The sequence below is a fragment of the Pollachius pollachius genome (genome assembly GCF_949987615.1).
Source record: "Pollachius pollachius genome assembly, chromosome: 13".
NCBI classification, from domain to species: Eukaryota; Metazoa; Chordata; class Actinopteri; order Gadiformes; family Gadidae; genus Pollachius; species Pollachius pollachius.
The window spans coordinates 16176643-16193223 of NC_136946.1; the positions used below are offsets into that span (position 1 = coordinate 16176643).

The window sequence follows — 16581 nt, forward strand, 5'->3', positions numbered from 1 at the left end:
GCACTCCTTCACAACAGTCGCATAACTGAAAGTTTTTTTATGTTGCCACAAAATCCATGCAATCTTAAGTGAGCATTCATTTGCACATTGCTGGCCTGTGAATGAGTGTGTGAAGACTCGAGTAGACCTCTCATACTGAGCTCTCAGCTCGGATATTTTCCACAATACTGTAATGACCACAGGCGAGGTAGTGAGCGAAGTAAGTCCATAGGAGCTTTATTAGATTCCTCAAAAGGACAGAGAGGCGCAGCTCAACAGGAACACTCAACAACCGGACACACCCACCCGGAAGGAAACCCCCGGGACCCCCCTCTCAGAAGGCCTGCCCCTTCCTCCCAAACCCTGTGACGCTACATTACCCCCCCTTCACAAAGTTCCTCGCCCCGAGGAATCACAGAAAAAACAGCCCCCAGAATAAACGTAACTTCCTTTAACATGACGTGCTTCAACCCCCCCCCCCCCCACATAACAACAGACACAACGCTGAACAAAATTACTAAACTCATCCTACAGATAGCAAACAAAGTCTTTTAAGTGCCCTGGTGGCCCCCTGGGCCGTCGAGAACCCCCTCCCCGGGCATCGGGTACAAAGGGAACGGGGTCTTCAGCACCTGGGATGGGGCGGGGGGGCGGGGGGCAAAGGGTATCGGATACAGGGGAGGGCCGGTTATCCCCGCCAGCTGGGGTAAAGGCGTCCGACCAAGGCCCCGCCGGTGTCGCCGGGGGGGTGGGCTTTGAGGCGGCAGGGCGGCAGCGAGGGGCAACGGGACCCCCCTGGGCCAGTGGGGAGGCACCCCCTTGGTACGGAGCCAGTCTGTCTCTGTGTAGTGCCGCCCTTCTTCATTTAGGTGGTAGGGCCCACCCAAGGACTGTCCAGTTTAGGGCATCTCCCCTTCTTCCTTTGGGGATTGAACACCCAAACTAGCTCTCCCGCCTGGAAATGCCGGCCTTTGCTTTTTATGTCGTAATTCCTTTTCTGCCTCACCCCTGCCCTCTGCTGTTGCTCCTGGGCAAATAGGTAGGCCGACTCCAGGCGATCTTGGAGTTTCCTGTCATACTCAGGGCCAGGGGAACAGTCTGGGGCATCCGGCGGACGACCGAATGCCAACTCCGCCGGGGTACGAAGCTCCCTTCCCAGCATGAGAAGGGAAGGCGTGCATGACGTAGACTCCTGCACGGCGGTGCGGCAAGCCATGAGAACCAGGGGAAGGTGGTTATCCCAGTCTCTCTGGTGCTGGGAGGTGAGGATGGCCAGCTGTTGGCCCATGGTGCGGTGGAAGCGCTCCACCAGTCCATCACTCTGCGGCCTCTGGGGAGTGGTTCGGGTCTTATGGATGCCCAGGTGCTCACACATAGCGGAGAACACCCAGGACTCAAAATTTCTCCCCTGGTCGCTATGCAATGTCTCTGGCACCCCAAAACGGCTGAACATGCCTTCCAACAGGGCGTCGGCCACGGTCTCAGCTTCCTGATCGGGGATGGCATAGGCTTCGGGCCACTTGGAGAAGTAGTCAATGGCAGTGAGAACGAAGCGGTTGCCACGGTCCGAGCGGGGCAGCGGCCCCACCACATCCACTGCCACCCTCTCCATGGGCGCGCCCACCAGAAACTGCTGAAGGGGAGCATGTGAGCGCCCGGTGGGGCCTTTCCGTGCGGTGCAGGGGTCACACCGACGGCAAAAGTCCTCGACATCCCTCCGGGACCGGCCCCAGTAAAAACCCTGGCGTAGGTGTCGGAGTGTCTTAGCAACCCCAAAGTGCCCCGACCCTGCGGCTCCATGCATGGCCTCGAGCACAGCCCCCTGTAGGCCCTTGGGAACCACAACCTGCCACCTTTCTTCGCCCGTGGCCGGCTCCTTCCAGGCCTGCTGCAGCACGCCCCGGCAGAGGCGCAGAGCCCCGAACTTGGTCCACAGTCCCTCGACATCTCTGGAGAGGGCGGCCACCTCCTCCCACGGTGGTTTTCGCTGCACCTCCACCCACTGCAACACCGCCTGAAGGTCGGTATCCTGCTCCTGCTGCTTTGTCCAATCGCCTCCATCTATGGTCTCCAACCCTCGGCAGATGACCTCCAACTGCTGCACCGCGGCGCATCCCTCCTCCTTTGCCCGCAGCTCTCTCTCGCGGGCCTCCTTCCTCTCGCAGCAGCGACACCCCTCGGCAGCGCAGGGCCGCCGAGAGAGTGCGTCGGCGTTGGTGTGTCGGGCTCCAGCCCGGTGTTCCACTCGGAAGACGTAGGCCTGGAGTTCCTCCAACCACCTGGCCACCTGCCCTTCCGGCTCTTTGAAGGTCATGAGCCACTGGAGAGCAGAGTGGTCAGTCCTCACTGTAAAAGGCAGGCCGCAGAGGTAGTACCTGAAGTGACGGATGGAGAGCACTACGGCCAAGAGCTCTCTGCGGGTAACGCAGTAACGCCGCTCCGCCTTGTTAAAGGCCCGGCTAAAGTACGCCACCACTCTCTCTCCATCTTGCCCCACTTGGGAGAGCACCCCTCCCACCCCGACGCCACTAGCATCGGTGTCCAGCATGAACGGCAGCGAGGGGTCAGCTGGGGCCAGCACGGGGGACTCGCTCAGGGCACGCTGAAGGCTGGTGAACGCCCCCTGGCACTGCTCAGTCTACAGGAAAACACTGTCCTTTTGTAGCAGCCTGTAAAGAGGAGCAGCCAAGCATGAAAAACCCAGCACAAACTTCCGGTAATAGGAAGCCAGGCCCAGGAAGCTCTTGAGCTGCCTCTGATTAGCCGGGGTGGGCCAGTCTGCAACCGCCTGCACTTTCGCTTCCATTGTGCGGATGCCCTCCCCCCCCCACTGTGTGCCCCAAGAACTGTACCTCTCTGCGCATGAAGTGACACTTATCTGGATGCAGCTTCAGGCCCGCTGCACGGATCCGTTCCAGCACCCGGCGCAGGGACTCGAGGGCAGGGTCAAAGGCACTGCCATGCGCCAAGATATCGTCCAGGTATACCAGGCACTGTTGGCGGGGGATGCCTGACAAAACCCGGCCCATCAGGCGGGCGAAGGTGGCTGGAGCGTTACACAGTCCAAAACTAAGGACTTGGAACTGCCACAAACCCTGGCCTGTGCAGAACGCTGTCTTGGGTCTTGCTTCTGGGGAGAGGGGCACCTGGTAGTACCCACTGCGGAGGTCCAAGGCAGAGAACCAGGACGATCCCGAGACTAAGTCCAGGGACTCGTCGATGCGCGGCAGCGGGTACAAATCTTTTTTGGTCACCCCATTCACCGGCCTGTAGTCCGGGCAGAGCTGCCAGGTGCCATTCTTTTTGGGGAACATGACGACAGCGGACGCCCAAGGACTGTCACAAGGCTCAATTACGCCTGCCTGCAGCATGTCCTCCACCGCTTGGTCACACGCCTCCTGACGTGCCAAAGGGAGACGACGCGGCCGACACTTGATAGGCCTGGCCTCCCCAGTGTCGATCTCGTGTAGCACCAAGGGAGTCCGGCCCACGTCATCCTCCCCCATAGCAAAACTGTCCTGGAACTCCAGCAGCAACTGCCACAACCGCTCCTGCTGCTGGTCGTCCAGCCCCTCCCGGTTCTTTAGCCATATCTCCCTCACGGTCGGCGGCGGCGCCCCCCCCTTCAGTCGTCGTGACTGGGCCTGGGCTGCTTGGGGCACATAAGTCCTGGGAAAGGTTACGGACGCCACGGGTAGGGGATCGCTGACTTCGGGCTCTACTGCACACACTGCCGGCGAGATGGGCCCCACGGGCGGCCCCGAACCTGAGCCAGTGGGCAACAAAGCGATCACAGGCCCCCCTCGGAAGCTCACCGTGCCCCCGTCCAGATCGAGTCGGCAACCTGTGGCCTTCAAAAAGTCACAGCCCAGAATACATGGGTCCTGCACCGCTGCTACCCACACTGGGTGACGTACGTCCTTTCCCCCCACAGTCAATGTAAGTAGCCCCGTACCTTTCATCGGGGCCAGCCCCCCTGTGGCCGTGCGCAGCTGCACGTCAGTGGGCTCCAACCGAATCCACTCCGGGCACACGTCTGGTCTGAGCACCGTCACTGATGAACCGGTATCCACCAGGGCCGAACACGGCACCCCCTCCACGGCCACAGGAACATAGCTTGAATCCCCGTCACCGAGTCGACCCACCACCATCGCCGTCCTTGAAGCTTCGAGGACGTCTGCTACTGGGGGAAGTGGGTCTTGGCTCCCCCGCCTGTGCTGACGTGGCCCCTCCGTTTCTGGAACAGCTGGGGCGGGGGGGCGGGGGAAGAACTGTTTAAGGTCCGCACATCCCCCCCGTGCGGGCCCTGTGGCGTTTCCCGGACCCGCGCGTGTTGGGCAATCTCTGACCAAATGTCCGGGTTGGCCACACCCCCAACAGGCTCTTTGGTCGGGACGCTGTCGAATGCGTGACGGCTGCAGTGATACGGCCCTTATCAGTTCCGTAATTTCTGTCGCCCACGCCGGCTTTTCCTCCGCCACAGGGCCCCGGGCTGCTCCCCCTGCCGGATAACTCCCTCTTGGGCCCCCCTCAGTGACCGCGCCCACACGATTTCCCTCTCCACGGCCATCTCCAAAGCCGACTGAAGAGAAATTGGGTGCTGTAATTGCACTTGAACCCGCAGCTCCAGAGGAAGGAGGGCTCTGATGAACTGGTCCCGTGCCAACTCGCTCTGCACGCTGGGGGGCATGTGTGCATATGCCCTACGTGTCAGGCTCTCAATGTCATCAGCCAACACCCTCAGCGACTCCCCCGGCTTCCTGCAGCGGTTACCAAGCTCATTACGAAGGAGCTCCGGCTTCACACATTGTCCAAACCGCCTCTGCAAGGCCCCCACTAAAGCTCCGTAATCCCGTCTCTCCCCCGGTGAAAGCAGCAGCAGGCACGACAACGCGTCGTCTGTGAGGCACAAAGCCAGCTGCAATGCTTTAGCCTCTACTGTCCATCCCCCAGCGTCAGCCAGCAGTTCAAATTGAGCATGAAACGCCTCCCAGTCAGACCTACCGGAGTACTTAGGCGTCTTAACCGAAACGGCGGCAACTGGGACATGGGGGGCGGCAACTGGAACATGGGCGCCGCCATGTCTGTTTACCTCCCGAGCCGCGGGCTCCCGCTCTGGGCGCGCGGGAAGAGAAGACAACCCTGCGTCGGCCGCCAGCTTCCTTGCAGCTTCTCTCAACCCCTCTCTGGCCTCTTGGGAAGCTCTGCGAAACTCCCCATACGCGTCCTCTGTCCATCCGAACGCACCAGTCTCCTGCTCCACCTCCTCCTCTTTCACTTTCGGAAAAGACATGACCGACGCGAACTAACCGACACACTGAAACTAACGCTGTAGCCCGACCGCGACGTAAATCCAAAGTAGCCCTCCGCTTGAACGCACAACTCTCCACCCACTCCCGTCGTTTGTTCACTTCTGACACCAATGTAATGACCACAGGCGAGGTAGTGAGCGAAGTCCATAGGAGCTTTATTAGATTCCTCAAAAGGACAGAGAGGCGCAGCTCAACCGGAACACTCAACAACCGGACACACCCACCCGGAAGGAAACCCCCGGGACCCCCCTCTCAGAAGGCCCGCCCCTTCCTCCCAAACCCTGTGACGTTACAATACTTTTCCTTGAAGGATCTGTGTTTGGATTCATAATGCCGCTTAATATTCCCGCTTTTTATCAGCGCCATGGTTTCAACACATAAAAGACACAACAAAGGTTTAGTACTGCCTTGCGGGAGAATGAACATGTATTGGTCAGTCCATTCACCTTTTAAAATGTCTGTTTTCGTGGTCAACTTTCCTAATTTTCGAGCAAGCCATTTTTTCATTCCAAATCGCTCTTCCGGTAAACAAACGATTTGATTGGCTATATTTTGAGTGACGTTATTACGCACATGCCGTGACAGACGGAGGGAGGGGGGGAGTTCGGTGAGGGCATGATCTTCCCTCTGTGAAGATCATTACTTTTTGCTGTTTTTATGCTGCACTACGGACTATTCTGCCTTTCAATTTGTATTTCAGTGAGAAATGTCTTTATTAACATAATCATGCTTTGTAGTGAAATATAAAAAAAAAAAAAAGATTTGTCCCTCCCTAAAAATATACCGCGAGGAGAAAAATATTTGAAATTTTTCAAAGCGCAATAGATCGTCTTGTCACAGCTTCTTATTCTAAAAAACTGGATGATAAAGCCTGCAATTAAAGAATTGATTTGATATTCATCAGTTCATTACAGCCATTCAAAAAGTGTTTTTTTACATTTACAAATGTATCTTTTTAGTAGAATAAAATATATTTGTGAATTTTTGCAGTGTAGTTAATTTATGACATTTCTGTTCAAACCATTAACCGATCCGTCAGGTTTCCGATATGTGTCCCCCCCCCCCCCCCCCCCCCCCATGTTAAAGTCATTCCTACGCCCCAGGTCCAAATACACCACGTCAGAAAGGCTCAATCTTAATTCAATAATCTGTGCGTTGTGCACAAACTAAATCTGTTGCAACTGAACGCCCGGTTTAGTGCCACATTAGATTATTTATATTTGACATGCAGAACAGGAAGGATATAATCAGTGGGCATTAGACAAGATTCAAAGCCAAGATTGAAAATAAATATTTTTTAAAAAATGGATACTTGATATGCAGAGGAAAGAATTTAAGGATGAAGAACTGGAGGAAGAGAGGGTGGAAGGAGGGATGGGTAGGGTTGGGTTAGGGTTTATTTGTGTTTAGAGTTATCTTTTTATTTGTGCTTTTGAAATGAAGGACCAGTCGATCGACCAGTCAACCACCAATGCGATTCCCTGGTCCTTTCTATATTGTAATACCATTTTTAATTTGATCAGTTTTGTTGATTTGGTTGATTGACCATTTGCTCATCTAATGGTCATAAACAACATGCAAATGTATTGTTTTCTCTTCCATTACGTAACACAGACTCCCATTGCCTTTAATGTACACGGACCAAACATGCTTATTGAAGTCACCAACCGAAGGCTCATTCTGAGTCAGGAAAAAATCCTACCATGTTTATGATCATCTAATAACATATCGACTGGCATGAACGATATATGAAAAAGTGTAGGCTAGCATGTATGCTAATGGAGGTGCAGAGGATGTTCAGGGTAGAGCTCCTCACCTGGCTGGAAGTCTCGGTGGTGCAGACACAGTCTCCAGCCCTGCTCGTCCTCCAGCTTGGGCAGCAGCTCCCCCAGCACCCAGCCCTCGTCGTTTGCGTTGTAGGAGACAAAGGCGTCGTACTCATGATCACGCTTGTCCTTGTTCTTTGAGTTGTAGAGGAATGCCAGCATGAGGTAGTACGCGTAGACCAGATGCCATTGCAGGAAATGGTGGGTGAAGGAGACTGCTAAGGTCATGATGACCGCACATGCCGTTGAAATATAACAGATGAAGTCCATGTCTACTGTACAAGAATGGACGTCAATCTGCAACAGTTTTCTACCTTTAAGGTTTGGAGGGTAGCTGCATTCAAAGTTGTACGCATCAAGCACTTGTGTTTGCTTGTTTGTGATTACCCAGTGGAGGAACCACGCGTTGTCACAGTTACAGGTGAAGCTATTACCCTGCATATCCAGGTCAGTTAGTGCTGGCAGAGACAGCATCACTGGCTCGCTAATTACAGAAAAGGTATTATACCCCACCTCCAAAAACTCCAGCTTTGTGAGGTTAGCATGGAGCAAAAAATCTAGAGACCTCAGGGTTGTCATTGAAATGTAAAGACTTTTTAGTTTTTGAATTGGGGAAAACAAATTGTCGGGAATGTCTGATAAAAAATTGTTAGACAAAAAAAGCACATTCAAATTAGGAGTATAGTTGAAGGTGTGTGGGTGCACGGATTTAAGATGGTTACCTTTGATATAGAGTATTGACAGATTTGTCAGGCCTTGCAGAAAGTTTTGAGGGAAGTTGGACCACTTATGAGATCTGCTTTGAGATGAAACATACAATGTATCTAGTTGTGAAAGCTCAGCAAATGGTGGATGGGGAATAGGCTCTACCGATGCATATTTAATGTGATTGCTCCGCAAATTCAATGTCTTTAAAGCTTTCAAGTCACCAAAAGTACCGTTTGTAATTTCAGATAATTGATTTGATTCGAGATCAAGATGTTTAAGACTTGACAGTCCAAAAAAAGTCCCATCCTTAAGTTGTTCTAATTTATTCCCTTTTAATGACAAAGTCTGGAGGGATTTCAGAGCTTTAAATTCTCCATAATCTAGAACAGTGAGTTTATTGTTTAACAAAGAAAGAGTTTCAAGATTGGGCGTGTTGTTTTTGAAGGTGCTGTTTAATTGATCAATGCTGCTGTTTTGCAACATTAATATAACTAAATGGACCAAATCTTTGAAAATACAATCGTTGAGAGCCAAGAGAGGATTATTGTATAGATAGAGAACTCTGAGATGGGTCATATTAGCAAAATAATCACAGCGAAGAACATTGATGTTATTGCAGCTGAGATCCAGTTTTTTGATTTGAGTTTTCCTTACAGCATTGGGGACCGATGTGAGACTGTTTGACTTCATGATTAAAGTGTTAAGCAGCCTAAGAGATTGAAACGAATCGTCAGAAATGTCGGTTATCTCATTCATCCCCAAGTCCAATATTTTCAGATTAGTACACAAGTGCAGGAGGTCTGATGTAATTACTGTGAGGCCGTTATTTTGGATTTCAAAAGAGCTAAGCTTTGGGTTTTTGCAGGAAACATTGATGAGAACTTGCAGGCTGTTCTTTATTCGGTTTAACTGCAGATGTCTCAGTAAGGAGGAGTTAAATGTCTCTAGGACTTCCTGCAGTTCATGTAATGAGGAGTGAACCCCACTGATATCTAGTCTAACCACACTTCTAAGGTACGATGTGTCATTCACCTCCCAGACGATGCCATTCTTTATACCCTCCTCAAGGTTCAACGTTTTGAGTTTGGGAAAGATACCTGTAGTGAGCCTAAAGAACATAAGCTCATTCTGAGACAAATCAAGTGTAATGAGTTCTGTAGACTTATTTGACAGCTCCCATGAATGAAAAGCGGAAATTTTGTTTGCTCGAATGTCCAGGTTTTGTAAACGTGGTGTATGTTGTAAGAAGACGTTTGTTAAGCGGCACAGTTTGTTATGGCCTAGGTCCAAAATCCTAAGCTTGCTCAGAGACTTGAAAGAGGCCGGTGCTACTGTTTGGATCTGATTGTAAGTCAGATACAATTCTATGAGATTGACTAAGCCCTCAAACATACCCTCCTGTAGCTTACAAAGGCTATTGTTGTTTAAAATTAACACCTTTAGAGAGATTTGAACCACAAAAGTGCCAGATTCAATTTTGGAGATCCTGTTCCATGTCAGATCTAAGCGCAACAGATTTGTTACATTTTCCAAATCTGTTTTATTTAGTGTAGAAATGTTGTTTCCAGACACGTCCAGACTTGTGACTCTTACTGGAATGTCCTTTGGAAATACTTTCAAACTGTTCTTTTGACAGATGGCCTGTGTGTTCTGTGTGACCCTGCAGTTATTCACCGTGTAACTAGCAGTTAAAAAAATAAAACTGTTCAAAAAGAAATATAATATTCCAAATGAACAAAAACTGATTCCCCTTAACGGCATCGCAATTTTTTCGTTTTCATTCCAACACACAAAGAAGTTTGTTGATGTTGGTAATTTCCAAGACAATGGATCTCCAGTCCTACCAGGTGGATCTTTGGTTTTGTTTGTTCATTTCTTTCAGTCCGAGGAATCCCTCAGGTTAAAACCGCCAATCCTAAAAGACTGTCAAACAGACACACAAAGATACACAGACAGCGGTCATTACAATCTGCTATCAAAACACTGGAATTGAAGCATAGCATCCTCATGCTATGGGTTTGAGATTTATCTCAAACCCATAGGCCTACATGATATAAACATCCTCAGTTAAACATAATCACATGTAATTAATCTTTTGAAGCAATATAATGAATTTGATTCATAGCCATAGTCCTCCATAATAAATGTTTTAAACCATACCAAAAAAAGGTTATAAAAAAGCAAAGGAGAAACTGTTTTTTCAGGCCCAGCAGTGCTGGCCTTAAACCAATTTTAACATGAGGAGCTGATGTACATGTTGATCTGGTTTGATTACTTATATTTATTTTTAGTCAGTTAGCAGACCTGCTTTACATTTATATTAGTCAACTAGTACTCCTAGTTATTATTTATATTAAGTTATCTTTCCGAGGAGAATATTCTCTACTTCTGTAACCGACATTCTGCATGTATGTCACTCAGATTTCTTGTTATTACGAAGTATGTCATTCTCTGTTGGAGTAGTATTTTTTATGACATCTACGTCTCATTCTCACTATTAACAATCTGTGCCACTTTTCTGAGTATGTGTCTGTTTTGCTTTACTCCTATCTGTGAGCCCTGAAGATAACAGATGACATGCATAGGCTTTTCAAGTTATCTGAATAAACATATGATTTCTCTGAGTAATAATGCCTTGTGTCCCATTGATTCAGCTCGCTGCTTTGCATGCAGAGTATCCTGAACCAGAGCACTCAACCACATCGGAGGACAAATCGAGAAAGCATCAGTTAATAGGCCTTCCTTACCTTCTACACATATATTTAGTCAGCTACCATGCCTACTTGATATATTTATTCAGGCAGTTAGATGGCATAATTTATCCCAAGGGACATTCAGGTGAGGCTGAAAACAATCCAAGCCTGAAATTAATATTGGCACGATTCCATAACATGACGTGTTGCACAACCAAGCTTTTAGAGATCAACTAAATTCTACATTCTATGATTTTGAAAGTAGCTCCTAAATGATCGTTAACTGGTTTGCTCTCTCCTCTCCAAAGGTTTCTTATATTGTTGATTAAAACGATGAAAAAAAAAGCATTTTCATCACAAACTAACATTAAAAGCAAAAATAAACACATTCTTGAAATGGTAATATGTTACTTTCCTTTTTGCAGAAAGATAATGTACTTGTGTTTTAGCTGTATTGTAGTGAAAGAAGTGGGTTCAAAAAAGTTAAAAACTTACTGCACATATTTATATTATTAAAAAATAATAATTCCAAATTCCACAAAAACAAATGTTCCTTGATCTGCTCTCTTTCCTGATGTGTCTGGCGAATCAAAATAATGTGTTATTGATAAAAGCTGGTTAGAAATGGTCTTTTGTGTGTGGTCTATTGGGTTATAAATGATGAAGCAAAAGGAAGGGGTCCAATGAAGTAAGAAAAGGGGAATTTTCGAAAGGGAAATGACACTTTTTTTTTTTTTATAAAATACCATAAATGACACTGTTTATATGCAACCAGGTTTCAACACAATAACGTCATCATCCTTGAAGTTTAAACATATTGACCTAAATTATTGAAGATTCATCTGTTTATTCTAATTTGTTGTTTTGTTATGGACATTTTATGTATTAATATTAAACATAACATAAAAACAGGCCTTGTATGGGAATATCCACGGGTTTGATAATGGCCCCATGCCAATGACCAACATAGGTTTCATGCAGGATTGAACCTTGGTGTTAGGTTGGGTCTAAGTAGGCAGCATACATAAATGGCAGGTGTGTGTGAAATCTGAACCCAAAAGCAGAGTAAAGTTCCAAAGATGTATTTGAAGTAGAGCAAGGCTTCAGCTCAAACAATAACAAAAATTGACCCCTGTTTCTCAGGAGGAAAAGCAAGAACAAAATGTTGCTGTTAACAAAAACAGGAAATAAAACCAAAAACTGTAGGAAAAGAATTATAATATCCAAATTCAACAAAAACAAATGTTCCTCAATCTGGTCTCTTTCCTGATGCGTCTGCCGAATCAAAATAATGTGTTATTGATTAAAGCTGGTTGGAAATGGTCTTGTGTGTGGTCTATAAGGTTAACAAGGATGAAGGAAAAGGAAGTAGTCAAATGAAGTAAGAAAAGGGGAATTCTCTAAAGGGAACTGAAACTTTTTTTTCTAAATAAAATGATATCAGTGACACGGTCAGGTTTCAACACAATAACGTCATCATCCTTGTATGGGAATATCCACGGGTTCGATAATGGCCCCATGCCAATGACCAACATGGGTTTCATGCAGGGTTGAACTGGGTGTTAGGTTGGGTCTAAGCAGGCAACATACATATATGTCCGGTGTGTGCAAAATCTGAACCCAAAAGCAGAGTATAGTTCCAAAGATGTATTTGAAGTAGAGCAAGGCTTCAGCTCAAACAATAACAGAAATCGACCCGTTTTTCAGGAGGAAACGCAAGAACAAAAATGTTGCTGTTGTCATAAACAGCAACAAAAACGAAACAAAGTAATAGAATAGCCGGGTTGGCATTAGGGTTTTAGTCCAGAGGACGGTAAATTGTCAAAACTGTGGTTAAATCCAAAAGCAGGCAGACAAGTAGGGAGACAGGCAGACACAGGACAGAAAGAACTAACTAGGTGAGCTAAGAAACATCATAAAACAATCTGACAAGGGGGCATCAACAATACAGGGTATGAATAGGCTGAGGTGAACAGGTGAACAGATGAGCAAGAAAAAAGGCGGGAAACAGAAGACGGCAGGATGTACAGGTCAGAGGTGTCAGAGGCACGACAAACAGACACATGGTGGACAAAAACACAGAATAACCAGGAGCCTAAGTCCTGTTTTACCCTTATGTATAGTATTTGACTTTGCTTCAGATAAACCTGGGTTTGTGTGTAACTAAACTTACAATGGGATTTAATAGGAGAATATGTCTTTAAATAGCTGTAGCATCAACCCTAAGGGCTCATTCACATTACCTCCGTCCGTCGACGGATCTCAGTGACTCTGCATGGGGCGCTCGTAAAATGCATTGTGGGTCCATCCGTTCATTCGGCTCCGTGGCCTGCGTCAAAAAGTTGAGAAATGTTCAACTTTTCAGGAAGCGGCGGATCCGTCAGCCAATCAAATCGTGGTTATGCACGCCACGCACCTACTGGGTTCATTTTGCAATAATAAGCAGGAAGAAGCAGGAAAATTCTGGCCATTATATTTTTTTAAAGAAATGTGGAATGGTAGGATTGTTTTTAGTCACCTGTTGTGTCATCTTCTGTATTTATATCCATCAGCTTTGTATCAGGAAGCGATTTGATTGGCTGCAGTATGCGTCTACAAAGACTATTCCCCTATACATCAGACGACTTTGGTCATCCGTCGACGGACACATGTAGTGTGAACAAGGCGTAAGTATAATATGATATTGTAGCGGCGGCCAAGAAGTACACAGAGTAAGTTAACCATAGTTCTGCGCCCCATACACCGCTCGACACAGACTACCTTTATTGAAGAACAACATTATCCATAGAACACAGCGCACCCAACAAACAAACATGACACTCTCAATGACGGTGGCGACAATGATGAACACATGATAACAGAACAACACAAAACTACAAACCAACAATGAACAACCCCAACCCATTAACCCCACTTATCCTAACAAATACAAAGGACCCAGAAGGGCCTTTATACAACAGGCAACCAACGAGTTCCCAGGATGCCCTGTGCAAACCCGGAAGAGGCGTCCACGCCAGTGGTCGCCACACAGCTCCCACCTGAGGGGTCAGTCGTCCCCGACGACCCCATCACCCGACACATAGTCCTTCAAGTGATCAGGGGCCCAGCGCCGCCGGTTAGGCAGCTGGATCCCCCAGGAGTGGCAACTGCAGGGCCAACGGCCCCGTCAGGGGAGCCGCCCGGGGAACCGCGGGGAGTTCCGCCTCCCTCCCCAGCAACAACTGGGGCGAGGGGGCGGTACGGCGAGAGTCCGTCCCGGTGCAGCACCACCACACGCCCCCGGGTGCCTGGCCCAGGCATCAGCAGGCGGTACACCACCTCGGATGTCCCCAGGCCCCTGCCTGTGGCTCCGCAGTTTTTCCAAAAGTATTACATGGTCGATATCCTTATTGGAAGATTTGATAGCAGCCAGTTGAAGCCAGGAAGTGAAGTTGCTGGAGGACAGCTTTCTCAATGCTTTTACTTATGAAAGGTAGATTTGATATTGGTCTGTAGTTGTTAATAATAGGCTCTGCTTAATAGGCTCTGCTTTTTTATATAATATATATAAACTTTGTACATGCACAGGCAGCACACGCATTGCCTATGCATGGACACAGCCACAGAAAATTTATGTTTAGTACATGAGCTAAAATAAAACAACCCTTAAAACATTCATGTATAAAATGTTCTTACATTTATGTCGAACTTCAACTTTAAATATTCACACAAGAACTTGAATAACATAAACCAGAGAACTATGTACAGTCAACGCCAGCTCGACCAATACATCATGAACCAAATCTCCTTACAACAAAATCTCCTTACAAGTTTGAGTGACAGGTCTGATGGCCCTCCCTTGCCCCTAATTACTATTGGACAGGTGCCCATCTCCCACCCCTTAATACTAATGTTATTGGGTCAAATCAAAACATAAACAAAATTGGGTGGTGGTTGAGAGCACTTGTCAATCAAATTACCGATCTAGCTAGGACCACCATTGATTGGCCAAACCTGCTGTTCCCACGTCCCAACTTCATGACTTTTCTAATTTCCTCAGCTTTTATTTTGTAGCAAGTAACGATGATGCAAAGGGCAAATGTATCGAAGTAAAAGTATACATTTTATTGAGGAAAAGTAAAAGTTGCTAGAATGTAAATACTGAAGTGAAGTACAAATCCCGAAAAAAAGACTGAAGTACAGTAACGAAGTATTTCTACCTTGTTACTATACACCACTGTATACATGTGTATATAATCATAATCATGATATGACATATTGATATGACTAAGGTGTAAAAGTCTAGTGTAATGTACCAGTGATATAGAAAAAAATATCTTCTGTCAACAAGAATTTTACTTATAATACAATTAATATTGAAGAAAACAGCAGTTTCAGATTCATCATCTAAATGAGGTTAAGAATGAACATGCAAAAAAATTAACACGGCAAATGATCTTTTAGTTATTAATCATCCATCATAAAACTTGATTCTTATACAAACCATTTGATTATTATAAACCTTTATGAATGGTGCTATATACATGACAGCCCTCTAGGGGTCACTACAGAGCAATGTGCACGGGCAAAGTCAGGCTTAGAAATACTCAACTCTTTACAGATGGTAATGTTGCAGTCTTTGATTTGTGTTTTAGAATAGAAAACAAGTTTAATTTCAAATTAAAAATCACCATAATTTCCCCTTTTAAGTTAGGCCTTGATACAATATTAAGCTGTAGAGCTTCGCAAAAAAACCAGCGATAACATTGTTTGGTACACAGACAAAAGGGTCAGTGTTGTGCCTGAACGCGTTCATTGAACGATAGTTCATGAACTCGGGGGGGGGGGGCTCGGCTGTCCTTACCTACTCTAAGGGGAGGGTCACATTCACCCAATTTGAAAACCCCTGGACTAGAACATTATGCGACTACACGTCAATGTTTACAAAATGGAAAATGACCCCACCTAATGGTAAGGGCACATTATCGTCTGCCTGACAGAAGAAATCAAAGAAATACATAGGGGTATTCTTTCTGAACAATATCCCTAACAGAAACACAATGTAAACAAGCATCTGTTCTGGAGGTAGTTCATGAAGCATCTACTCCAGTAAGAATTGCAGTTTATATTGTAAGTGGGCGGAATGGTAAATAAAGTCATTGTTGAATTATACATGCAGTACCGCTTGTCGCCACACGAGTGAAGTGTCTACCCTTAAATGAGCGCTGTTCAGCGCAACTAACATTGGAAATAAATGTGTGTTCTAATTGTATGCTGTATGTCAGATTGACATGATGATTGAAATGTTATCAGTTTTATATAACACAGTATATGATGACCATGATAAAATGCATATGATTAGATATCATTTTACTGACAATGAAAGATATTGTCAAATGGTTATCACAACGAAAATACATTGAGGTTGCTTTCTAAAAGCTGGAATAGACTTGCTGCTAACAGCGCCCTCCTAAAGGTCAAATGTCACCAAATTGTTTGGGCATTATCAGAATAGGGTCATAAGACTATGAGCCAAGTTTGGTTTGGATACACGAAGGCCTTGCAGATAAATGAGCTCACTTCCTGTTTGACGTCCCCCTGAGGTAAAAGGTCACCAAATTGTTTGGATGTCCCCAGAATGATGTGATGAGTCTATGTACCAAGTTTGGCTATGATATGTTAAAGAGATGCTGAGAACAGGCATACTTCCTGTTTGGCGGCTTTGTGGTCAACTTTAATTGGCTGTCATTGGCTTGAATTTGAAAAAGCTGAAGATCATATATGGCAAGTTTCATGATGATTGGACGTAATTTGGGTCTTGTGGATATTTACTATTGATTTTGACAACTTTCCACATGGCGGGCAAATTCTGATGTTGCCATGGGAAATATTTCATTAGATATGTGGGGAGGTCTGACAGTATCACCAGACATTGAAAATAGGTTTGAAATATACTCATGTGAAGAGAGAGGAGTTAAAACACATCCTCATTAATTACAGCACCCTCTAGAGGTCAAAGGTCACCGAATTTAATGATTGTCCCCATGATGACATCAGGGGTCTATGTGAAAAGTTTGGTTATGA

The 16581-nt window shown here is 46.5% G+C and overlaps 1 protein-coding gene across 3 annotated transcripts in view; it reads right to left on the reverse strand.

The window, feature by feature from the left end:
- Window positions 1-11154, reverse strand: part of LOC307085198 (uncharacterized protein) — a 44533-nt gene extending 33379 nt beyond the window's left edge. For all 3 annotated transcript variants that reach the window (XM_079749891.1, XM_079749888.1, XM_079749890.1), the window contains exons 1-2: window positions 11014-11154; window positions 7108-9748 (exon numbers count right to left, since the gene is read on the reverse strand). In XM_079749891.1, the coding sequence (XP_079606017.1) occupies window positions 7108-9586 (2479 nt within the window). In that variant the 5' untranslated portion in view covers window positions 9587-9748; window positions 11014-11154. The remainder of the gene's footprint in view (window positions 1-7107; window positions 9749-11013) is intronic.
- Window positions 11155-16581: the final 5427 nt, after the last annotated feature.